A 25,145-nucleotide genomic window follows, 5' to 3' on the forward strand; every position below is an offset into this window, starting at 1 on the left:
TGGCATTATTGAACAACTCCGTCAGCAACACATATAGTATTTACAAAGAGTTCCCTCGCATTTGGTTGTATTTTCATCCTTGGACGCCCAGAACACTCACACTTACACGAGACAACGATAAGTTTTTACTTGACAGCCGGTCGACGCGACGGCTCGGATGCTGTAGGTGGAGGTGGTGGGCCTCTTCGAGCTAACTCTTCCAAGTAGCCCATTAGCAGACGCGACCGCTCTGAGGCCGCGGCTTCGAGTACCAAATACCGCTTGTCTTTTTTCAGAATATCCTCAATCTCTTGCAAGTGTCCGTTATTGTCTTGTACCTTTTTTAAGGTTTTATCCGTTATCAGCTTGGTTTCTTGTAGCAACTCGCGAAAATCAGCTTTCGCCGCTACTAACTTGTCCTTTATGTACTCTTTAAACTCTTTTTCGCATTTCTGTAGAGGTGAATATTTCATTATATAGTACTTATCATGTAGTCCGTATTAAAGTTTTCTGAGAAAAAGTGAGTGAGATTGAAATCAATCCATTCGTCAGGAACCAGAGAATAAAAAATGATTCAACTATTACTCATTACACGTTTTAATTTTTTTCGTTTTTGCATCTATAAACAACGCAACTTTTATTGTGAATAATCATCCGATCAATCTTAACATGTTTGTTGATTTATGGATTGATTCAAGCTTACTACCGTGCAAAGAAGGTAACATCATCTGTCATTTCCTAAATATCTTTCAAATCTGTGTGATTGACTATGTCTTAATTTATCTGAAACAGGGTTTATTTGACAAAAATGAATAACTCACCCTATCGCTGGAAGAAAATTTAAGATAGCGAGGATCATCCTTGAGTAGTTTTTTAACCTCCTTCCACGCAGCATTTAAATCGGTGGAAGCACCGACTTCATTCAGAAGTTCTCTGAACTTATCGCGCTTTTTACGTCCTAACTGTTCCACATGCTCATTAAACAGTTTTTCTTTCTCTTCCCTCTCTAACGAGTCAACTAATTCCCATCGGTGGTCTTTCCTCAGCTGACGTTTTGCTTCGCGCCATGCCAAGTCACTATTCCTCACCTGAAGTCAATTACAAGCGTCGTCAAGATCCAACACTTTAAAGTGAAGAAAGAAAGTTAAATCAACTTACCAAATCGGCCAGTAGGGCATTAAAATGTTGTACGGCCTCAGCGTGCCGGTGATGCTGCCGCTCCTTGTCTCGATCCCTCAAATGCGTGGCTAATGTCCTCTGGACTTCTCTTTCTCGCTCTCGGAGACTTGCTTCTGCTCTTCTCTCCTTTTCACGCTTTTGCTTCTCTTCTTCAGCGGCTGCAGCCTCGGCGTCAGACTTATCATAGTCGTCGTCATCGTCGTGGTGATCGCTCTCCTATAGAAATAATTTGAACAGACAGTAAATTGATACAAACTAAAATTTGCCGGCCATCAGCGACAAAACTCACGTTATCTTTGGCACTCGAGGTATCTTTGTGATTACTCTCCTCCGTGTCATCGATTTCGCCGATTTCCTTTTCATTATCCACTTCCATTTTTTCATCAACCTTTTCCTTTTCCTCTTTTTTATCCTTATCCTTATCCTTATCCTTATCCTTGTCTTTATCCTTATCCTTATCCTTATCCTTATCCTTATCCTTATCCTTATCCTTATCCTTATCCTTATCCTTATCCTTATCCTTATCCCTATCCCTATCCCTATCCCTATCCCTATCCCTATCCCTATCCCTATCCCTATCTCTATCCCTATCTCTATCCCTGTCCTTAACCTTGTCTTTATCCTTGTCCTTATCTTTATCCTTATCCTTGTCCTTATCCTTGTCCTTATCCTTGTCCCTATCCCTGTCCCTATCCCTGTCTCTGTCCCTCTCCCTGTCTCTGTCTCTGTCCTTCTCCTTATTCTTATCTTTGTCTTTTTCTTTGCTCTTTTCCCTGTCTTTGTCCTTTTTATCCTTACTCTTTTCCTTGTCTCTATCCTTGTCCTTATCTCTATCGTGGTCATCGGACTTTTTCTTTTTTTTCGTTGACATTCCTTCCTCGTCTCTATCTCTGTCCTTATCCTTCTCTTTGTCTTTCTTATCTTTCTTGCTTTTTTCTTTTTTCTCCTTTTTATCCTTTTCTTTGTGATGATCCTTGTCACGGTGTTTTTCCTTTTCCTCGCGATTCTTTTCCCGTTTTTCCTTTTCTTTGCGTCGCTCCTCCTTTAGCAAACGTACATGATCTCGAAACCAGTCCTCCCGTTGACCGGCCGATTCAACGTTCCTATAACGCCAATCTGACTCAAGCCGCTTCTTCCAGTCGCCCCAGTGCGAGTGGCGGTCGATATCCTTGTGGTCGCGCAACATCATCAGGAAATCCTTTTTCACCTGCAAACAGCGATTTCCAAAGTTTTTTTGTTTGCACTCGTTGTCGGACATTTTCTTAATACTAGAGCAAACATTTGCTTCCAATTATGATTACGATATTTTAATTTTATTTATTTGTCAGCCTTATGCTATGGATAAATTCAATAATTAAGTAAATCAATGACAAGACTCCGCTCTGAATATACTCCAACAGCAAACTGGAAAAGTTCGTTTATCATGGCTGAAAGAATAATACGATTATACTGAGATTATGCCAACATTCCCTGAAAAGTAATCAAATTAAGTATATATTACATCGTTTTATTATATACCATTTTACGTACATTCTTATGTACTTTTCGGTAATTTTACAAAATGCAAGTTCAAATCTATGTTCAGCATATGAACAGTATGCAATCAAATCAAACCACCTTTGTGTTACCAATAAGGGAATAAAATATTATCAAATGAAATTATCTGTTTAGTAATACGAAAAACAATATTGATATCCTCTTAAAAAAGATCGACATTTGCTCGCTTGCATGCGTAACAATATCATCGAAAATTGTAACTGAAGTCGATCAACAATTATGATTTTTGATGACATGATGTTACAACACACTATCAATGCACATTCTTCAGAGTCCAACAAAAATTAATAATAAAAAAAAAATTACTGACACATCATTGGTAACACCTTATTTAAAGGAAAAAAATGTGCTTGTCGCAAGAAAACTTGATATTCTCCACAGTGAATACCCAAATGTAATGCAAATTATCCGAATTGTTGCGAGCATATTATAACTATTCTGCGCATAGATATAACCATACAGAGTACACACCGAAATATTCGTTGATTTAGTAACGAGGAATACGATCTAATATACAAATACCGATATCGTTTATTCACATGACTCTGCTTTGTGAAGATAAAGAATGCGAGCGAGTGGGGTGCCGACGGTGCTGTGTGAGTGTTGGGTAGAAGTTGTTGTTGCCCCCGTGCCAACGACACCATATTGAGCAATTCCACATGCCACAATCTTGCCTGCATCCTGCACCATATCTGACTGACTGGTGAAGAGTTCAGAAATACATGAATATTACGACAGAACTAACCACTAACCGCGTTGCATATCATATCATATCATATCTTCTCTCTCTCTCTCTCTCTCTCTCTCTCTCTCTCTCTCTCTCTCTCTCTCTCTCTCTCTCTCTCTCGCTGTCTCTTCATTTTTCCATTTTTTTATTTATTGATTGATCTTTTTCTCCAAGAGTACTATATCTGCTCAAAATAAATTTAAATTTCTGTATTCCACGGTTAGTATACATATAAAAAAGTAACTTTTGACAAGTTTTTCTTTCCTTAGCTTATATTTAAAAATATTTTCCATCTTTATCAATAGAATAACGAAGACTTACTAATGCAACAAAATATAACATACCTACTCAGCCTGAAATGAAATGTTATTCATTAATCCTGAAAGAATATTATTGTTATGATCTTAAATTCTAAGTTTTTCTTGTTTTTAATAAAAATTGTTTCAAGAGATTTGCTTCGTTCGGTTTTGTTTCTTTGTTTTTCGTCATTGTTGCAAAATAAAATTTGCAGAATTTCAAATTCATAAAAAGATTAGCTTCTATTATAAAAAATGTTGATTTCGAGTGATTGACCGAATAGAAAATATTTTTGTGACGTTTGAATCAATGTTCCTAAAAAAATAAATGGTGATAATCATTACGAGAAAAGTATGTACCTGCTCTCGTTTGACAGCCTTCTCTTCCTTCTCGCGCTTTCTGACTTCCAACAAGTACTCGTTGAATAGACTCTCGCGCTCGCGCATTTTATCAATATTTTTGAAACGCTCGTCACGGCCATGCTTCTGAGCGAAATCACTAAAAGACGATCTGCAACCATAAAAAATGTAATACTCAGTAACTGTATAATAAATAGTCGTTTCGTACAAGCAGTTATCATTTGCATAAAATATTTGCCAGAACAACGTACTTTCCATGAAGATTAGCTTCTTCAAGCAACTTTTGAAATTGGTCTTTGCGTTCTTTCATTTTATTTCGTTTTTCTCTCCTCTCCTCTTCTGCTCTCTCTTTAACGTATTTTTCAAAAACTTGTTTTCTTTCTTTCGACGTCAACAGCAAGTAACGAGGATCAAATACAATCTTATGCAGTTCTTTTTCCCACGTACTGAAAGCCGATACCTGAAAAAAATGTTAAAATTTAGCAAACGAGAAGGCATTGGTAAAGAGTAGGAAATACGTACATCTTTTTCTGTAAGCATTTCTTTGAAAGATTTAATCCTAGTGTCCAGCGGAACAATAGCTCGTTCTCTTGCGGCTCGTACTTCAGCCTCTATTGCTGCTTCTTTGCCAATATCTATAGTTTTCTTGGGGTCTCTTTCCTCTTCTTCTTTTGCAGAATTGACTAAAATTTTACAAGCAATAACAGATTGAACCAAGAAAAATGAAAAAAGTAATCCTTACCTTTAGGTTCGTCTAATTTTATTTTTTTGGCACTATGTTGTTCTTCCTCATCACTGCTGTCACTTTCAATGTCGGATCCAGATCGACGTGTCTCGCTCTTGGGCGTTGCATTGGCAGATACACTAGCATCAGGTGGGCCAGCTACCATCTTATCTACATCTACTCTGCTGATCAGTTCATCCGGTCTTTCCCAAACTGAGATCCTCGATGAAGGGTTATAAAAAAATACACGTCCATCGCCGGTCCACACAACGCACCTGTGGCCATGTGGCAGTGGTAAAATAAAAATACCATTTTAAACAGTTTGCGTAGACTCGATAGAAAGAGATCGCGATCCAAGCCGGTTTGTCAATAATGTCACTTACCAAGGTGTGCCAGGAACTGGGGTACTTGAAACAGGCCTCGACTTGTCCTGCGGTTTGGCCAGCTCTTTATTGGTCTCGTCTTTTCTCGTTTTCTCTTCTGTCACACTACCGTCACCACTTGATGCTTTTGATTCTGCGCCAGCTTTCGCGGGCTGATCGTTGCTGTTGGTCGTTACCGCTGGAGTCACCGCGGTCGAAGTCGTTGTCGCTGTCGACGTGGGCGTAGATACCGTTGACGACACAGCCGCGGCATCTTCCGATTGTTTCTTCATTAGTGCGGCTTTAGCAGCTACAATCACGAATGAACATAAGAACGCCGGCAATAATAACGGTTGCTTCGTAGTTGATTTTCAAGCAATTATATTGCCCTACCTTCAAAATCTCTCAAGGCCTGAGGTTTCTCCCAAACAGATTCGCCGGCTTTACTGTTATAATAGTACGAGCGGCCATCGGGCGCTCGATGCTCGGTCCACAGCATGGCGTTCGCAACGGTCTCGGGATCGATCTGTGAAATTACGTTGGGATCTTCGGCAGGCACAGAGGCGGATTGGACCATTGGCATTGCGTGCTGCATTTGTGGCATTCCTGAAAATCATCGTAAATAGGCAGACTATTCGTGAAACAAGTAAATACAAAGTAATGAAAATAGTAATCCTATCCTCACCCCAGCCAGCTTGAGGCGGCCCATAGCCAGCGGCAAAAGGCTGGAAGCTCGGTGGTGGCATTCCATAAGGTGCGCCAGTAGGCGCCCCGAAAGGGCCCGGCATCCCGCCGTAAGGTGCTGGCATTCTATGCTGCATAGACATCATTGGCGGAGGCTGTATCATCGTACTGTTCGTATTGATGGCTGCCGAGCTGACGACAGCAGGTGCGACAGTTGCAACAGGAATAGCGGAACCTGACGACAATTGTGGATTTTTTTTCTCGTTTACATTTACGTATTGCCGAAAGAACGTGAAAGGCTATAGCGAACGAAACGAAGCTTCATGGCTTCGGATGGCTACCATTTGTCTGCTGAGCCTGTCCCATCTGCTGCGGTGCTGCATCAGACGAATTTGTTGTATCCAATGGTTCAGCTGCCCCGGACGCGGGACCAGTTGCGATAGCAGTACCTGGAGGGGCTGTACTTACTTGACTTGATTCTTGTTCAATAGCACTGGGCGTACCAGACGATGAGGAAGTCGACGTCTCGCCTTCTTGCTGCATTCTTACCTCAGCACCATTGCCAGCTGCTGATTGTACTTGCTGTTGCGATGGCTGTTGCTGTTGCTGTGGTTGCTGTTGCTGTTGTTGCTGTGGTTGTTGTTGTTGAGATGACTGTTGTGACGGTTGTTGCTGTTGTTGCTGTTGTTGATGTCCCATGACTGCATTAACTGGAGATGTAGCCACTGTGGCACCTGTGCTCTGCTTTGATGCACCATGAACCAGTTGTTCCAACTAATGACAACAAAATAAAGCAATTAAAATAGCTTTGATTTCTTGGCTATCCTCAATAGGCTGATATAACTTGAGGATGGATTGCTTTACTCACTTGATCTTGCACCATCACCTTAACATTGGGGCCTTCAGGCTTTGTCCATGTGGTTTCTCGAGTTCTAATATTGTAATAGTAACACTTTCCATCTTGGGTCTTGGTTTCCACCCAGACCTCTCCATTAAGGTCAATACCTGGAATGTTGCTTTGTTGCGGCATTTGGTGCTGCTGCTGTTGACCTGGAATCTGTGATAAAATCACAAAGTTGTATTTATGATTATGAAATTATAACCTGGTAATTGTTTGGAAAAAGGCATTAAGGGCTGTTGAACTTACGTTATTCATATTGGGAGATCCCATTCCAGGTCCTGGTGGTCCATAAGGTCCTGGTCCTGGTCCATTCATCATATGAGGTGGTGGCTGCAAGTATGAAAAGCATAAATAATTCATAATGATGATAAGGTGGAATAAAGAACTTTTGCACAGTGAAATGGTGATTACCATTCCTCCTGGTGGGCCCATCATGCTAGGTGGTCCCATCATGTTTGGTGGTGGTCCCATAGGTCCCCAGCTAGGATCAAAAGGTGGAGGACCTCTGTACCTGGGTCCAGAAGATCCTGGTGGGCAGTTTGGCGGTGGTCGAGGTGGTGGTGGACCTTCGTAGGGATAGCCGTTGTTAGCTCCCCTGTACATAGGTGGAACTCCACGTGAACCAAAGCCTCCTCTGCCTCGAAACCTAGGTGGGCCTCCTCTTGGCGAGTAATCAAAGCCTCGGCTAGCTCCTCTTCCCCTTAAATCGTTATCGCTTATTGTAGCGATGCAATATTATGAAATAACCATTTACTTTATTATTTGCTTATAAGTAAGTAAGTCATGTGATTGTAAGAAGTAAGTAGGTACAAAAACGAGAGTAACAAAAGAGAAAGAGAGAAAACAACAGAAACGCGCAAACAATTCGATAGGAGATTGTCATAACCTCTTCAACGAGAGGCAGGTGACAGAACGAGGCGTGGGAGGCTCAAATCGAGTAGACTGAAAGAAAATTTAGGAAATTGATGGCCGATAGCTACCTGAATCCAGCTCGACCTCTAGGCGGAAAGTGCCTATAATCGTCGCCTTCGTAGTAATACTCTTCGCCCTCGTCCATACAAACATCGTGCTCGAGCAGCTCGGACGATGGCAGCTGCTCGCCGTTGCTACCAGCCGGCGATTCCTGCACTATCAGTGCTTGCGACGATGACTGCTGCTGTTGTTGCTGCTGCTGCTGTTGCTGTTGCTGTTGCTGTTGCTGTTGCTGTTGCTGCTGCTGCTGCTGCTCTGCTATACCGTCCACCTCCATCCTCTCCTTTGTCCCCCCCTCGTAAGCAATTCTCTTTCAAGTAATCTGGCAAAACAAACTGTCGCGTCTTAGCGATTCGTAGACATCGCGTTCGACATGGACACTGTTGAAAATCGATCAAACTACACAGGCAGAGAGTGAGAGAATATTTCCGTGAATAGGAATGAAAAGAAAGTTGCAAGTCGATTTCTCGAGGAGAACCGACGAGAAATCACGCAGTGTTGGCTCGTTTGCACTTTGCCCTCTCTTCACTCAGCGGCTTGGGCTTGACTCTTGGCAATCTTAGTCGTAATGGCGGATGCGCCGTGGCCGGTCACGGTTGCCGGCGCATTTGGCATGCGCGTCGCGTGCACCTATTGGCCGCCGAATGTGGATCACGGAACATGGCTGTGTGCTTAGACAAACTGTGCAGCTGTCTGGATGAGGACTAGTTGGTATTTGAGGTATGTAAAATCAGGCTCGAATAGCTTTATTTTTGTCATCATTTAACATTTTGGCTGTTTTTTGTATGCCGATTAATGAAAAAATACAATATCAGTGGTAAAACTTGCCAAAAATCACCGAAAATCAAAAGATGCCATTAATTAAAAAATGCTTATTGGTATGCATTTCAATGAAACTTGAAATGATTTATAATGTGAAAGATTCAAGTATAAATTGAATTCTATCGTGTTGTTGTAAAGCACAGATATTGCTTAAAATTATATGGGCATATATGTAAACATCATTATTTAAAACCATTCGTAATTTGAGTGAAATTAGATAATAACCATTAGTATGCCATAAAGGTGAGAAAATCAAAAAAGAAAAGTAAATCAGTAATTTTTCATAGCACCGTAGCGAAGTATGTATATTAGAAAACCAGTAATAAGAAAAATATAATTTATCCGTGAAACTATAACGGTGAAAACATTTTTCATTGTCCACGAGAAGCCTAAAGGGGGGGGAAAAAGGTAGAAATGCTAATTTCAGTTGGTAACATTATAACAGATATTTTACACCTTGAATATAAAAGAACTAATCAGAGAAACGGGAGTAGTTTTATTTTTCGCTATTTGTAATTGCTGTAGTTGTATTATATATTTTATACTCTGAATCAAAATACAAGATGGAAGAACGGGGAATAACAAGATATAACGATAAAAATGTGCAGTTAACAATTAATTTGCCGTCCAAATAAATGTTGAAAAAATGTAGTCTTAACGCCTTCAGTCCGCTAATGACAGTTTGAAGCATAGAATATGGATCTAAATAGAAATGGATGTCATCTATTGGACATGTATAACAACAAATTGAAACAAAAATATAGTAATGCTCGTGTTTTGACATTTTTTAGTTTTATATCTCACGAAAACTTTTTTAGGACTTACAGGCCTCTATGACTATAGAGAGAATTTCGTTAAGGTTTATTTCTATTCTAAATCCTATCCTTATGTTACTTAAAAAAAATGTCGAGCCGTCGGTATCCTGCGTATCGTATGATTTGTATGAAAAGGGCGTGGAACTCGAAATATCATTGGTATTTCAACGTTTGTGTCAAACACATGTAAAAGTAAGTAATTTATACTTCAGTTTATGAAAAATGCATATAATACATTTAAAAAAATGGTGGAGGAGGTGAGTCTACTTATACAGAGTAATGCTTACAGGTACATAGTGTAGTTCTGCCGCGTTCCACATAGTCATAACTTTTGAACTCACAATGACAATAACAATAACAAAAACACACACACGTGCATACGCACGCACATACACATATATGTATACATTTTTATATATTTACAATATCCAAGAAAATAGGAGATTGTACTGGAAATTTCATTAAGAAACATCGATAATCAGATTTATATTTATTAAAATCAGATGAATATAATTATTTTGTAATTTTTTTGTGAGAAGAGAGAGAAAGAGAGAATGTAATGAAATGTTTTATTTCAGTATATATTTTATTATAAAAGATGTGCTGTCAGCAAAAACTTATCGGAATGATGAATCTATTAAATGTGCAGCATTTTCATCATTTGGCGAATTATAAAAAAATAAACATGGTTTTAAAGTATATTACTAAGAGTATTCTATGAAATACCAGAAAAACAAGAAGAGAGCGCAGTAACAAACGTCGGTGAATATTAATGTACTACTGTTCTCTTTTCGTTTATTATAATTATTGTTACTTCAAGTACCAAGTTAATTTTGAATAGTAATAAGCGGTAGATAACTGCATAAAGTATCCCATTAAATTCAAATTACACCGACAGTTTATTTCGATTTAATTAATTTGATATAATTTAATAAATGATGATATGGTAACGTTACTTGCCCAATTATTTAATGGAAAAATTAGTTTCATTACAAATTCTGTTTCACTACAAATGTAAACGCAGGTTCAGCAGGCATGTATAATACAGAGAAGAAACGTATCCTATCAATAAGAAAGTTATAGTTAGGGAAAAGCGATACTTAAGCAAATGAATGCCGGGATACTTGTCGCTGCAAATTCCACGTACAATTCTATACAAGATACGTGGATTATGTTCTTATGTACATTGTAACAATGGCACAATCGTTGTAACAACGGTAAGAGACGGCAGACGGTTCAAGTAAAGAGGCTTAAGTATATATTTATATATTTGATTTTTATTGACAAATACGCCGGGATATTCGTTGAGTTGTCTTTCCTGAAAGTATTGTTTGCTTAGGATTGAACGTTGTTTGACAGAGTTGCCAATTGATACGTGCGCGCATACTATTTAGTCGCGCCGAAAGCAAATCGGCAAGACTATCGAGGTGCCCACTCGAACAGCGAATCGATAGAGGATGAAAGACTGGAGCGGGTTGGTTAAATGCACTTGGCGAGTAGCAGAGATTGCTAAGGAGTAGACGCTGAGCCACGAGAGGCTCGCAACGAGACGAGCCAGCAGGAGGACGGCTAGCCGGTCCTAGGACGAGGCTGCTTGGCGTAGGCACGGAAGCCCTTGTGGGCCTGGCGCAAATGGTTCATCAGCCGGGACTTGGTCTCCTCGAGGACGGCGAGTAGAGCGTCTCTCGAGCGCGACTCCAGCGCCTCGGTGTAGCGCTCCAGAAGCGCGAGGTCGATCTCCGGCACGCCGTCGAGATCCTCAGCGAGGCTCAGCGCTCGGCCCACGTCGGTGAGCAGCGGCTCGACGCCCGCCGCCTCCTGGCCCGGCCTACGGATAGCAGCATTGTGTGAGGCGCGCACGGCCGCAACCAGCTTGGGCAGGTCGCGCGCAGCGCTTACCGAGAGAGCCGCTCGTCGTCGAGAGCCCGGCAGCACTGCTCGTGCAGCTCGAGGCATGCCACGTCGGTGCGCCTGCGCGCCTCGCTCAGGTACTGGCGGAAGATCCTGCGGCCCTGGGCGCTGCTCAGGGTGCACTGCACGTGGTCGGTGATACGGTCCAGCTCGTCCGCCGTGAGGCCGCTGGTGCACTCGGCGATGCAGCCGAGGCCCGCGCCCGAAGCTCCCGGCCCGCTCATGCCGCTGCAAGCCGAGGGGCGACGCGTGCAGTAGCGCGCCGGCCCTGGTCTCCGACTCGGCGCCTCGCGTTCGCGCACGCGCCCTCACCGACGCGCGACGGCGGCACGACGCCTACGAGGCCTGCCCGTGGTCGCGGAGACCGCCGTCCGAGCTCTGGACGCGCGTGCGCGAGCGCACGTGCTGCGCCGGCCGCCCTCTGTACGCTCGACTCACCTCCGGTCCTTGGTGGACTGCGACCTGGCCGAGACATCGTTAGCGCCTTACGCCGGCGCGTCCGCGTGAATCCTGACAGGCGGCGATCGGCGGTGCGCTGCTGCGCGCTCCGGACTCGGGACTCGGGACTCGGGACGAGGCTGCCGGGCCGGCGACCAGTAGGCGACTACGCTGCGCTCGCGGTCAGTAGGATGGCGCCAGCGGCGCGCGCGCGTGCCGCAGGCAGCTTTGGAGAGCCGCCGGTTCCGGATTGGATCGAGTCGACGAACGGGCGCGAAGCGGCGACGAGCCGACGATGGAGCTAGCTCGCCGAATCGAGTGATCCCGGCTGCCAGGCAGACTGCCGGGCAGGCGGGCGAGCAGACAGCGGCGCCGCCGAAAGCCAGGCCGCTGCTCGTTCGCCGAGGCACAAAGCGTGCGGGGGCATCGCGAGCGCGCCGACTGCACCACACGGCCAGGAGAAAGTTTCGGCAGCGGGCGAACAGCTGCCACAAGTGCGGAGCGCGAGCTAATGACTATCCGCGGGCGCGCAAGAGGCGCCGGCGAGAGTCGAGGAACAGTGGGAGTGCAGAGCGGCCCATGAGAACTCAGGCCCACGAGAGCAGCTCGTCGTGGAGCTGTGAGCTTGCGGAGAAAGCATTACGCAAGCCATAGGCCGCAGATGCAGACAATGGCAGCATTGTTGCAGCGAGCGTCGGGGTGCAGATCGGCGCGCTGGCCCCTTCCAGAGGCGCGCAGCGCGCGCCCGAGATCGGCGGAGAAAGAGAGCCAGCGCGCCGCCGGGGGAGTGGAGCGCGGAGAGCGGAGAGCGGAGAGCGGGGCTATAAAGTCTGCCGCGGCAGCTTTTCCCGGGACAGACGTGCTCTCGAGTGCCCGTTGCTCGGTCGCTGTCGACGCGCTCGTTAGCCATGTGGCGGCTCATATTCCTGGCAGGTGAGAAGACCCGTGGTTCGCTCGCTCGCTCCCGAGTCCAGAGTGGGCGCCCGCGAAAGTTGCATACCGCTCGTGCGCCAAGAAACGAAAGTGCGCCGCTCTTTCCCACGCACGGCGCGACCGAGTGCAATGGCCTTTGGAGCGAGCGAGCCCAAGTAGCCTGGCTACAGCTGTGTCACGAGGCTTTTCAACGAAACGTTGCAGCTCTACTCGGCGACGCGGCCGCTCGGCCGGACGAGCTTGCCGCAGTGCAGTCCAACGCCAAGAGGTCGGCCCTGTCAGCCTACGCAGCGCAGCAGCACTACGCCGAGGCGACCCAGCAGCAGGTGAGCCGCGCCTCGCACTGGCCGAGCGCAGCAGCGCGGCCTCGGGCGAGCCGGGGCTGATCCTCGGCCGCGATCGGCGCCGATTGCCCAACAATGGCCGTATTATCTGTCCCTGCACCGTCGCTTGCGCAATCGCGCGCTCGCGCTTATCGCGAATAATAGATTCTCTCGCGTTCTCGCGCTCTCGCGCTCTCGTGCTCCCGGCTCGAGTCAGAGCAAAAATCGCAGTTGCGCTTTCCAAAGCTGCGCCGCTGGCTGCCTTTCTAAATTGATTTCCCGCGCGCGGCACAGCGTGGCCCGGATGACACGTGCTCCCTTTCCGCGCTCGCCGAGCCTGCGCGTAACGCTATTACGCGTTGCACGCCGTGCTCGCCGGCGCCGTCACCTGTCCGCGCAGCCACGAGGCGTCCGAGGCAGCGCTGGCCCGGGCGCCGAGAGCGCGAGAAAGCGCCGCTGGGGGAGGGGAGGGGAGTCGTTGCGCAACACGCCAGCAGCGGCGGACCCGACCCGCAGCGCGAGCGCCGACCGACGCGACTGTCGCAGATCCCCGAGGAGTACCTGGTCCTACTGCAGCGTTACCTCGAGTCCGCGCAGCCGGCGCCGCCGGGGCCGGCCGCGCGGCCCACGGCCCTCGAGCTGGAGCAGTACCACGTGGAGACGAGCCCGCGCGCGGCGCTGCCGCAGCTCCAGCAGCCGCTGCGGTACTACGAGGCGACGCCAGCGGAACCGCAGCCGCAGCCGCCGCCGCAGCCGCAGCCGCAGCCGCAGCCGGAGCCCGGCCAGCTGCAGTACCACCGCAGCGTGCCCATCCAGTACGGCTACGAGGACGAGCAGCAGGTTCAGCGCGAGCAGCAGAGTCCAGCGGCTATCGTGCGCGCGCAGGCGCAGGCCCAGGCGGCGGCACTGGCCTTCCAGAAGGTCGCCCAGGCCGCGCACCACAAGCACCGCGAAGCCGCCCTCGAGCAGATCCGACTGGCCGGCGAGAAGCACCGCGAGCAGAGCGCCCTCGAGCAGATCCGACAGGGCGAGGCAGTGAGCGAGGCCGGCCTGAAGGAGCGCGTGAGTAGCCCGGCCAGCCGAGCGCGGTCCGCCGAGCGCCACACTGACCGGGCCGTCTCGCCGCAGCTCGCGCCCGCGGACGAGGAGGCCGCCTACAAGGCCCGGCTGCGCGCCCAGGCGACGGCCCTGGTGGCTGAGCAGCGCCGCGCCAAGGAGGCCGCCGAGTACAAGGCCCACGCCGAGGCCATCCTCAAGCTGCAGGCCCAGCAGCGCGCGCACCTGCGCGCCCAGGAGGAGGCCCATCACTTCGCGCTCAACTACGAGAAGAACCAGCAGCGCGCCCAGGCGCAGGCCCAGGCGGTGGCCAACGCGCAGGCGTTGGCGCTCTACAAGGCCCGCCAGCAGGCGCTGGCCAAGGCCCAGGCTGAGGCCAAGCAGGCGGCCAAGGCCCAGGCGGATGCGCGCAAGCTCGACCCCGACAGCGTGCCCGTGGTGCAGTACCTGCTGCCGAACAAGGTGGCCCTGCCGCCGCCCGAGGTCAGCCGTGCCCCGGCCCGCCCGGCCCGCCCGGCCCGAATCGCTTCAACGGCCCTTTCTGCCGCAGGTCTACTTGCCCAAGGCGGCCGAGGCTCTGCGAGCACAGGCCGCTCAGGAGAAGCGCCTGAAGAAGCCGCTCAAGCAGCTGCTCGTGGAGGAGGTCGAGTCGGCCGACAAGGGAGACGAGCAGCAGCTGGCTTTCCTCGTGGATGCGGCCTACTACCGTAAGCAGCAGCAGCACCAGCAGCTGCACCAGCAGCAGCAGCAGCAGCAGCCGCGCGCCCAGTACCTCCAGCAGGACGTCGAGGCGGCGCGTTACCCTGCGCAGTATCAGCAGCTCGTTGACCCCGACAAGCTGGCCCTGCTGCTACCCGTCGAGGCCTGAGTCTCGTCTCCCTCCTGTTCCGCCTTTCTTTCCTCTTCTCGTCTAGCCTCCTCTTCCCGAGCATCAAAGAAATCCCGACGAAAGTGCGCAAGGCCGCGATCGGTAGTCGACACGCGGTGGGCACGCCAACAAGAACTTCCGACCGGCGGTCGACACTTTTTTCGGGTCTTGCGCGTTTTTATCGGGCGCAGTGCCGGCGCTCCGTTCCGAAATGCCGTCGGTGCGCTCGGCAATACGCTTACTTAGTCACGAATCTTACTCACATACAAGTATATTTATAAGCCGAGGAGCTCCACCTTTGTAAATAATAATGAGATAAATAATGAATAATGGCGTACAGGGCGTCCGACACGACGTTTCAAGTGTACATACGACCAAGTTGTCTGAATAAACGTTCGTTTAGGAGGAAGCCGAGCGATTGATTAATCCTGGCCACGTAGCGCAAACGGCCATTTCAGCTTTGTCTGTAAGAGTGCGTGACGTGGTGATGTAATGCCGAAAGTCTGCGCGAGATATATACTTTCATCTGCTTGCAGCAACCAACAGCCACTCCCTTTCCTTCTCGCTCGCGCAGTGCAGCGCTTGCGTTTTCTTTCTCCCCGCGTGCGAACGTCCTTGACTGGAAAGCCGCCAGTTTTTCCTTTCGAAAGTTCTTTCACGGAATGCCAATGCCACTCAGCACGGCTTTCATACTTACGCCTTCCTCGCTTCGAACTGAGTCGCGACCTGCTGCCGTCCACGCCGAACTAACGATCAACGAACGATAACAGGGATAAGCATAGCTCTGAAGCCCAGGTCTCAGCAAATAATTCTTCGATTCGGTCATTCGTTACATTTATTTAGCTCATTCTCGCTCCCCTAACAAGTGGGCATCCGTCACACATTGCGGCGCTTTGGCGCCGCGCACTACTTCGCTTGGTACAGTACAATATCGGTTATTTACAAGGATTGTCCAAACAAATGGCTGACGTCGTTGGCTTAGGTCGGCACTGATTTACAGGTTGACTAGAGAAACGACGAAACAAAGTCAAGAAATCAGGTGGTATCGATACCGTCCGTCAGGTAGGCTGGCTGGCTGGCTGGCTGGCTGGCTGGCTGGCTGGCTGGCTGGCTGGCTGGCTGGCTGGCTGGCTGGCTGGCTGGCTGGCTGGCTGGCTGGCTGGCTGGCTGGCTGGCTGGCTGGCTGGCTGGCTGGCTGGCTGGCTGGCTGGCTGGCTGGCTGGCTGGCTGGCTGGCTGGCTGGCTGGCTGGCTGGCTGGCTGGCTGGCTGGCTGGCTGGCTGGCTGGCTGGCTGGCTGGCTGGCTGGCTGGCTGGCTGGCTGGCTGGCTGGCTGGCTATCGGAGACGCAGCTGACAAAAGGTCCAGCGCCAGAATTGGTCTTGGAGCTCCAGAGAAAAGACTGTCGACGACCGCCTTGTCACTGACTGAATATCACTCGACTCGCTAAATATACGTTGGTCATTGGCCTACGGTCTAAGCCTCGCCTATAAAATAAGCATTTGTAAATGTGAATGTATGTAGGCGTGGAAAACGGGGAATGCGCGTAGATTGGTCACTCGGTCGCCGCGGTGCTGCGGATAGAAAAGTCGTTGTATCATCGAACGCCACTACTGACGGCTGGACACACAGGACAGCGGCTAACGGACAGAGCCCGAGTCGGCTCGGTCTGGCAAACACCGAGAGCGCAAGCATGCGCGCACAAAGGTTTCGGGCATGAGCGAACGCAGACAAGAGCCAACGCAGACTGGCACGTAACGCACGCTAGCTTGCACCGGGTTCGGGCTAGGCGGGCTGGGCGTCGGCAGCGTGGGCGGCGCGGGCGGCGCGGGCGAGCTCGCGCGTTGCCTCGGCCACCTGATCGAAGCTCGGCCGCTCCCTCGGATCGTAGGACCAGCACCTGGCCTGCAGCTGCTGCAAGGCCGGTGGCGCCGCCTCGTGCGCGCTCCAAGCGAGGCTGCGCGTCTTGAGCTGTTCGAGCACCGACTCGTCGCTGAGCTTGCGGAAGGGCAGTTCGCCCTGCTGGAACATCTCCCAGACGAGCGCGGCGTAGGCGTACACGTCGCTCTTGGTCGAGAACTCGTCCTCGAAGACGGCCTCGCGCGGCATCCAGCGCAGCGGGATCACCTGGTTGCGGTGGCGGCAGTACTCCTGCTGGTGGGGCTCCTTGCTCAAGCAGGCCAGCGAGAGCTTGAGCCCGAGGTTGCTGGACAGCAGGCAGTTGCGCGCGGCCACGTCCTTGTGCACGAGGCGCCGCTCCGCGATGTACTTGAGCGCCTGGGCAGCCTGCAACGCTCGGAGGCGCAGCGGTCAGTGGTGGCGCGTCGCGAGCGCGGCGGGCACTCACCTGGTCGGCCAGCGAGAGGATCTGCGGCACGCCGAGCCGTGGGGCGCGCGGCTCCTCGGCCCTGGAGGCCAGCAGGAACTGCTTGAGGTCGCCCCAGTCGGTGTACTCGACGATCATGTAGTCCGGCTCCTCGTCCCGGCAGAGCCCGATCAGCCTGGCCACGTTCTCGTGCTCGAACTTGCGCAGCAGGTCCAGGTGGCGCTTGAACTCCTGCAGCACGCTCTCGTCCCGACTGTTGCTCAGCGTCTTGACCATCACGAGGCTATCCCCGGTGGGCTGAGGCTGCCCTCCCTCGTCGCCGGGCCGGAATCTGGCCGAGAAGACCTCGCCGAATTCGCCGCGGCCCAACGGCTTCATTGGCTCGCGCAGCTGCGAGCGGCTGACGGCCAGCTTGTCGTAGCTCGAGCGCGACCGCCTCGACTGGGCACTGTTCTGACTGTGGGCCGTGTCAGTGCCGCCGTCACTCCTGTGCGACTCGCGCGGGCTGCGCGGCCGCTGCTGCGGTTGACGGCGCGCCCGCCCAGATTCCGCACACTGCTCCAGCGCACCGGCGTCGGCGGCATCGGCCACATCGCCCTGCTCGCCGCGCGCCTGGCGCTGCTTCCTGCGCCGCCTGCGGTAGCGGCAGTACGCCATCAGGCCGACGACCAGCAGCATGTAGGCGGCGGCGGCGCCCAGGGTGACGAGCACGGTCTTGGTCATCATGGAGCCGTCGCCGGGCCCCCGCTCGGCATCCGCGTCGGCGTTCGCGTCGGCGCCCGCGTCGGCGTCCACGTCGGCGTCCACGTCGGCGTCCGCCCGGTAACCGGCGTCGCCCGCTGCAACACAATGCGCGACCAGTAGCGCGCGGCCGAGCCAATCGCCCGTGAAAATGGTGAAAATGACGGCACAATGGGCCGCCGGTCCGCCGAGCCGTCGAGCCGTCGAGCCGCCGAGCCGCCGAGCCGCCGAGCCACGACGCGCTCGACTGAGCGCTTTGTTGCGCCAGTCGCTCCGGCCGAGGGGGGATCACTTACCGCGAACGCTCAGATAGGCCTCCTCGCGCTTGAGGCCGCCGCTGTTGCCGGCGGTGCAGCCGTATTTACCCTCGTCACTGCGGTAGACCTCCCTGATGTGCAGGCTGTCATTGGGCAGCTTGGCGATGCGCTCGCCGTACAGGTCGTTCATCTGCGTTGCGTCCTTGTCCCAGTGAATGGCCGGCTTGGGGTCGCCCTCGGCCGAACAATGCAACGTTACCGAAGCACCTTCCAGCGCCGTCAGGTTTTCCGGCTTAACGCTGAACTTGGGGGCGACTGCGCAGTGGTTGCCGGTCGGCGAACAGAGCCGCATCATTTTCCGCTCGTTAATCGAGAGCCGATTGCGCGGAACAGATCGGGAGAGTACTCACTGACTACGTCGATGCGGATCGTATGGTTGATCTGGCCCTGACTGTTACTCGCCACGCACGTGTAGTTGCCCTCGTCCTCCTCGAGGACGCCGTCGAAGAGCAGCGTGCCGTTGGACTCGTGCACGTGCGCGGGCAGCCTGGCCGGCGAGCCGCTCTTGTACCACCTGAGCGAGGGCGCAGTCGAGCCTTGCGCCCTGCACGAGACCTGCGCGGATCGTCAGGAGGGTCGATTAGCTCGGCAGGCTGCCTCCGCGACGGCGTGCCCCGATCCCCTACCTTCGCGGTGGAGTTGAGCTCGAGGCGCCGGCTCACGGGCTGCGGGGAGAACTTAAGCCTCTCCTTGACCGCCAGCAGCGTCGGTGCCGAGCGCACGGCCGGGAAGCCCTCGGTCGCCACCTCGCAGGCGTAGCTGCCCCTGTCCGCGAGCTGCGCGGCGCGCAGCAGCAGGCTGGCGTCGCCGGGCCGCTCGTCGAGCCGGTAGCTCGCGGCCGGCTGGGCGGCCTCGGCCAGCGGCGCGCCGTCCTTGAGCCAGCCGACGCGCGAGAGCGGTGCCCGCATCGCCCGGTAGCTGCAGCCCAGACTGGCCGGCTCGCCCTCCCAGAGGCTGAGCGCGCGCGGCGGCGCCGCCAGCAGCTCGGGCGGCCCTGCAACGCGACAAGGGCGCGTGAGCGAGCTCGCCGACAGACACGCAGCGGCGCGCACTCACGGGTCACCACCACCCGCAGCGCCAGGGCGCTCGAGCCGGCGAGGTTCTCCGCGACGCAGCTGTAGTTGCCCTGGTCGCGCGCGGCCCGTGCCTCGGCGATCACCAGCGTGTCGTCCTGCACGCGCACCGGGCCGGCGTCGCTGACGAGGCGGCCCTGCGGGTCGCGCCAGAAGATCCTGGGCCTGGGCAGGCCGGCGGGCGCCAGGCAGGCCACCTGCAGCTCGCGGCCCTCGCCCACCAGCGCCAGGCCGTGCCGCGGCCGCGGCTCCAGCGAGTCCTCGCCGAGGCTCCCCAGATCTGCAACAGGGCCCCGTGAGACGGTGGTCGCGCGGCTCGCGCCGCGTACCGCTCCACTCACAGGCTATCTGCAGCTCGGCCGAGTAGACCTGCGCGGCGGCGCCGCGGTGCCCGAGGCCGTGGCACGAGTAGAAGCCCTCGTGCCGGTCCTGCGCGCTTACGATCACCAGCTCGTTGGCCTCGCTCACGTAGCGCTCGCCGTCGGCCGCGATCGGCTCGGTCTCCTCCTCAAAGTACCACTGCACCTGCTCGGCGTTGTCGAAGGCGCAGCTAAACCTGGCGCTCTCGCCGCGGCGGACTATGGCCTTCCGCGGTGGCACGCGGATCGAGACACTCTCGTCGCTGGCCACCGCCAGCGCCAGGCTGCGCGCGACCGTGGAGGTCCCGGCGTCGTTGCGCGCCAGGCAGCGGTACACCCCGCTGTCCTGGGTCCTGGCCTCGCCAATCAGTAGCAGGTTGCGCCTCGTCTCCAGGCGCGCGCTCGGCTGGATGCTCCTCGTATTCCTGTCGCACGCACGACGATTCGTGAGAGCCTGCCGCCGGGCTTTTGTCCGCACTCGCGCTTTCCGCTCCCGACAATCCCGATCCCATTCGGCTCTCCTTCGCCCCCCGCCGGCTGCCGGCTCTCGCCTTTCGCCTCTCGCCTCTCGCCTCTCGCCTCTCGCCTCTCGCCTTCGGCAAAGGGTGCAAGTGCGCTCCGCCACTTTCGCCCCTTTCTTCTCCCGCCGACTCACTCGTCGCGCTTCGACGCAATCACTTCGGAGCCGCGAGCCTCGGAGTATTGCGAGAGGCGCGGCCAGTGCGGACGTGCGACTACGTATTTACATCCATCCAGAGAACTCACTTGAACCACTCGTACTTGAGCTCGCCCGAGCCGTCGACTTGGCAGCGCAGCTCGATTTTCATCCCTGGACGAATGCGAGCTGCTAGCTTTGGCTGCTGCAGGTGCACCGACGACTCGCTTATCCCTGCAATCATGACCGATCTATTTACTAATTGTTCTCTGGCCAATGTTGTCCTTGTTACACAATCGTTACCCTCTGCTGCCCTCGTTAATTACGTTAATTATACGTCGTCTTACCTTTTGATCCGCATGGGGAAGCGTGGGCTTGATGCGTTTTATGGATAATAAATCAAATTTCCGTCTCTTTTTCGTGTCGCTGCTTAGCCTAATAAAATCAATCGGCAGTTTAATAACCAAAAATTATAATATTCGCTCCCGACCGCTCTCCGATTAGTCTTTTTCTTTTTCAATTGCGCCTTTCGAAGGAATCACCAACTTCCAAATAAGATTACCTCTTCCATCACCTTATTCTAATTTTTTATATTTGAAAATTTCTGATATTATTATATTTTATTGTTTAGTCCCTACCTATATTCTCTCTGTATTTTAACTGACAAGTAATAGAGCGGATTTACATACAAATGCAAAATTATAATGCTCGTCCTTAGCTCTCCTCTGGGTGGAAATTTTCATAAAAATGTTTAAGAAACTGAGCTGTGCATTCGCAGGAAAGTATGAGGGATCGCGTCATCTAATTCGGCAAGCTATATTGAACGGATTTCGAACGATTCTGATTGCCTCGATTGCATTTTTTGTTTGCTCGAATTCAATATTATTCAAAATAAATATGCTCTTTTTTGAAATTTAGATTTAGTGAAACATGAAAAGGTTATTACCACGGAATTGTCGGCAGTACATAAATGTATAATAACGGAACCCGATTAATGAACCCAAAAACGAGAATTAATTACACATTTTCGGCGTATGTTTGAGTAATTTCAGTTCAGCTTGAAATATTAATTTATGCAGCAGACAGGTAGTTGAGTTTTGGATCGTTTCTGATCGTAATTCAATTATCCATTATTTCAAGATCTGGAGAAAAAGTAAATTCAGCCACGAAATAAATGAATATGTTAATGGCAAGATAACATTAAAACCAATGTTAATAGGTTTTACATTATTATAAATAAATCAAAATTATGTTATGCATAGGGATAATCTTTTTTTCGAAAGAAACTATCTTGGGTCCTTAGTTCTAGGAAAAATATGCACGAATTGTTATTTAATTCTACCTGCTATTATTTTATTGTTGGCTTGAAAAAACATTAATCAGAATGTATTTCATCTCGTTCTAATTTTTCAAAGCCATTATTTTGTTCTTTCCAATTTGAATTTAATGAAAAAAAAATCGTGAGCAAGTTACAAATCCAAGTATTCAAGCTAAACACAATCAACGGGTATTTTCTCGGATTGAACAACCTCATTTTTACTATAAACGCTGACTGTTCATGATTAGTGAACATTTCTTCTAAATATACTTGTTATTTTAGTGGAATAATAGCAGCCACTCATCTACTCAACTGATCTTGAACTCCGCGTCTCCACTGATTGATTTCAAAGTATACAAAAAAAAATGATGAAAACAGTCGATTAACATTTTAGGAACATTTTATGAATTTGAAAAACTGATAAATTGAAGTTGATTCTATTAATGCTGTCCATTTTAACACGTATGAAGCTTTTATGGAATGGCTTACTGCAGGATTTAAAAAAAATTATATAACATGTATAAGATTATTTTATAATTTTCACAACACTGTCAAACTATCGAAGGAAGATGCGAAGAGCGTTATTTTTGTTTCAATTAAATGCATTCGTGCAAAATAATAATATATTTCATATAATGTCACAATTTATGAAATATTATAAATTGCCAAGTCATATAGATGGAAAGATCAAATCAACATATAAGCATTACTGTGTGGTTTAAGTACTTCACGTGCATTCTTCTCGACCGGGTTGGGTTCGGGTTGTGCTGTTTTTCAGATATGTCAAATCGATAAAGTGTCGACCACGTAACTTTATATCGCTGGTAGACAAAATTACAAAAAAGACAGTTGTAGAGACAATATGGACCAGGCAGTGAAAGAGCGAGAGAGAGAGAGAGAGAGAGAGAGAGAGAGAGAGAGAGAGAGAGAGAGAGAGAGAGAGAGAGAGAGAGAGAGAGAGAGAGAGAGAGAGAGAGAGGTGCGAATGACGTTGGTCAAGCACGAAGTAAGCGAAAGTCTATATGCCGAACAATAGATGAACGAATATGGTAGAGCGGCACACAGAACAGACATGTGTGATTTGGAATTGGTGGTCCGCTTTGGTTCATGATATTAGTCCAGCTACGACACTCCGCGGACCCATGACAAGCACTGATCCGCGGAGTGTCGCGACGATATAGTCAAGCTACAGGGTGTTTCGGCAGTGTTCGACGAGTAGCTCTCTCGAACGAAACCAATCCCAATAAAATCGGCTTTGTCGTTACCAAGGCATAGGCCTTTACTTCGAGCGCACGTACAAAAAAGACGTTGCGGGCTTTCCGAATGGAGTGGCGGTGAACGTTGAGCGCTGTAGTGCTTGGGAACAGAGTGAAAACCTGTGTGGACTGAGTAGCGCAGCGCGAAGACCCCCAGAGATGTAGCTGTGTAGGTCGGGTGTCGGTCGACTGAACAAGGTAGCGCACGAAGGGCCAGCGGAGAGGACGCAGAGCTGCGCGCTGATCGCCCGATCGCGAGCGCACTTTGGCCTGGCAGCTGGCCGCAAGGGCGCCAGACTGCCGCGCGAATCGATCATTTTTTGGCGCGAACGGTGAGCAGAACGAGCAGTACGAACAAGGGGGACGGAGCGAGCTGCGCGTACGCGAGTCAGGGGTCGGGTCTGGAGTCTGTGGCCGGTTGCCATGGGGACACGCAAGGCCTCGTTCGATGCAAACGCATCGTAAACTTTTACGACTCCGACTGTGTGCCGCGTGATGCGTGCTGCGTGGAGAGCGGCTCGGCGCGCCCGGGGGAGCGATGTCGCAGCGGCAGCGTCCTCGCGCAATCCGGTAATTACCTCACGGGGCGGAGCGGGGGCGTCGTGACTCCGCTCCTCGTCTCGTGATCACGGTTGCCGCGATCGACCCAGCCCGAGTCGCCGGCATCGCGTCGAAGCCCCGACGCACGAGACATTCTATACGCGACGCAGCCCCGAGGCGGCCGAGCGGAGAAACCGATAGCCGTCTTCCGGCGCGACTCGGTGCCTCGACGATCGCCGGCTGCTCGCCGCCCGCTCGTCGCCCTTCCGTCGCTCGGCGCGGGAGACCGAAGGAGACGGCCGCGGTCGAACAGAAGAGCGCGCAGCGAGCAGGAGCGAGGCAAGCAAGCGAGATAGTGCATGGAGGTGCTCACACTGTACGTCGATCTTGGCGGGCGAGCTGTCGACGCTCGTGCCGCTGGCGAGGTGCGTGGCCCGGCAGGCGAACTGGCCGCTGTCGAGGAGCCGGTCCAACCGAGAGATGAACAGGTCGCCGCCCGGGCCCGGCGCGCGCCTCCGCGGGCTAGGCGCCAGCGGCCGGCCGTCCAGCGTCCAGGTGTAGTCGACGCCGTCGGCGGGCTCGGCCTCGCAGCGCAACCTCGCCGCCTGGCCCTCGAGCGCCCGCAGGTCCGCCGGGTTCACCGCCAAGCGTAAGACGCGCCACTCGCCAGCCTCGGCCGGATCGGGTAGCAGCAGCAGCAGCGGCAGCAGCAGCAGTAGCGGCGGCAGCAGCGGCAGCAGCGGCGGCGGCGGCGGCGGGCCGCGCGCGACGAGGAGGGACCGGGGCAGCAGCCGGGCCATGTCCGCTGCTGGCGGGGCGCTCTGCACGAGTGCTGGGCGTCCGAGCCGCGAGCGTGGGCCGGCGACGCGGTGGAGGCGCGCCTGCGCGGCGCCGGGACGCCGTGGGCGCGCGCTCCGCGTATCCGCCGTCGGTAAGCGCTCGGGCCGACCTTACCGTGGCGCGGTGGTGCAGCTCGCGCCCGCGTCGGCCGCGATGCCACGATGCCGCGATGCCGCGAAGCCGCGAAGCGCGACGGGCCGCGGCGACGGGTCGCCGGCGAAACCGGATCCGGCCGCGCGGCGGAATATTTTTAGCTGGCGAATCTTAATCATGTCACACCTCCGTGGAATACGGTAGCGGCATAACATTATCGCCGCCGCGCCGACTCGGCCTGTTTGCCTCTTGCCCGTTTCCATCCTCCCCGTTCGCGCCCGCGCTCAAGCAGCTATGAAATATTAAATTTAACCTGCGCATATTTCAGGATCAGAGCGAGTCTCTGGAGCTCTCGCGGCGCGCGTTTATTGCTCCGATATTAATAAAAGCTAAGCGAAAGACGGGGAAAGAGAGAGGCAGAGAACGGCGGAGGACGTGCGGCCGAAGCGAATATGCTGCCGTCGCGGCTCCTTGCCTCTTTCTTCCTTTTCCGAGGCAGATGCCCTCGCCGCGCATTCGTTTATCCTGCGGCAGTAGCAGCTTGGCTGGATGTGCACGCCGCTTCGCTGCACTTGGCGCGAGCTGCATCTGCGCCGTCCAGGCCGTCCAATCGATAGCAGCTCTGGGATGCTGCGCGCGTTGCCTTCCAGACTTGAAAGTTGCGCGTAGCGGCTGACCGCGCGAGCTTGCTCGAAAGCCAGACGACGGTGCCCACCCAATCG

General features: G+C 52.2%; 4 protein-coding genes across 5 annotated transcripts; 1 reads left to right on the forward strand and 3 right to left on the reverse strand.

Annotated features, from left to right (window-relative positions):
- Nucleotides 1-6: 6 nt before the first annotated feature.
- LOC131665840 (transcription elongation regulator 1-like) lies at nucleotides 7-8,452 on the reverse strand. The gene is made up of 18 exons (XM_058938000.1): nucleotides 7,899-8,452; nucleotides 7,750-7,838; nucleotides 7,181-7,484; nucleotides 7,016-7,099; nucleotides 6,737-6,925; nucleotides 6,210-6,642; nucleotides 5,870-6,103; nucleotides 5,578-5,790; nucleotides 5,206-5,494; nucleotides 4,841-5,097; nucleotides 4,621-4,781; nucleotides 4,350-4,558; nucleotides 4,099-4,249; nucleotides 2,089-2,365; nucleotides 1,448-1,986; nucleotides 1,138-1,374; nucleotides 801-1,067; nucleotides 7-431 (listed from the first exon to the last, which is right to left on the reverse strand). Exons 1-18 carry the CDS (start codon nucleotides 8,016-8,018, stop codon nucleotides 126-128), a joined length of 4,359 nt encoding a protein of 1,452 aa, XP_058793983.1. The 5' UTR covers nucleotides 8,019-8,452; the 3' UTR covers nucleotides 7-125.
- A 2,183-nt stretch (nucleotides 8,453-10,635) lies between these two features.
- LOC131665842 (uncharacterized) lies at nucleotides 10,636-11,887 on the reverse strand. Its single transcript, XM_058938002.1, has 3 exons — nucleotides 11,728-11,887; nucleotides 11,278-11,517; nucleotides 10,636-11,206 (listed from the first exon to the last, which is right to left on the reverse strand). Exons 2-3 carry the CDS (start codon nucleotides 11,511-11,513, stop codon nucleotides 10,948-10,950), a joined length of 495 nt encoding a protein of 164 aa, XP_058793985.1. The 5' UTR covers nucleotides 11,514-11,517; nucleotides 11,728-11,887; the 3' UTR covers nucleotides 10,636-10,947.
- Nucleotides 11,888-12,160: 273 nt separating this feature from the next.
- LOC131665841 (mediator of RNA polymerase II transcription subunit 15-like) lies at nucleotides 12,161-15,302 on the forward strand. The gene is made up of 5 exons (XM_058938001.1): nucleotides 12,161-12,660; nucleotides 12,865-12,986; nucleotides 13,530-14,045; nucleotides 14,112-14,522; nucleotides 14,590-15,302. The coding sequence occupies exons 1-5, from the start codon at nucleotides 12,636-12,638 to the stop codon at nucleotides 14,905-14,907; spliced, it is 1,392 nt and encodes a 463-aa protein (XP_058793984.1). The 5' UTR covers nucleotides 12,161-12,635; the 3' UTR covers nucleotides 14,908-15,302.
- Nucleotides 15,303-15,725: 423 nt separating this feature from the next.
- LOC131665743 (inactive tyrosine-protein kinase 7-like) lies at nucleotides 15,726-24,304 on the reverse strand. 2 transcript variants are annotated; one of them, XM_058937832.1, is made up of 10 exons: nucleotides 23,864-24,304; nucleotides 20,487-20,610; nucleotides 19,704-20,146; nucleotides 19,346-19,642; nucleotides 18,916-19,283; nucleotides 18,640-18,844; nucleotides 18,269-18,544; nucleotides 17,253-18,070; nucleotides 16,669-17,191; nucleotides 15,726-16,392 (listed from the first exon to the last, which is right to left on the reverse strand). In XM_058937832.1, exons 1-9 carry the CDS (start codon nucleotides 24,288-24,290, stop codon nucleotides 16,691-16,693), a joined length of 3,459 nt encoding a protein of 1,152 aa, XP_058793815.1. In that variant the 5' UTR covers nucleotides 24,291-24,304; the 3' UTR covers nucleotides 15,726-16,392; nucleotides 16,669-16,690. The 2 variants fall into 2 exon arrangements, with proteins under 2 accessions (XP_058793815.1, XP_058793814.1); XM_058937831.1 differs by having other exon boundaries at nucleotides 15,726-17,191.
- Between the last annotated feature and the right edge of the window lie 841 nt (nucleotides 24,305-25,145).

Source organism: Phymastichus coffea, unplaced genomic scaffold, assembly GCF_024137745.1.
Source record: "Phymastichus coffea isolate CEN01 unplaced genomic scaffold, Cenicafe_Pcof_1.1 PCOF00054, whole genome shotgun sequence".
Taxonomy (NCBI): domain Eukaryota; kingdom Metazoa; phylum Arthropoda; class Insecta; order Hymenoptera; family Eulophidae; genus Phymastichus; species Phymastichus coffea.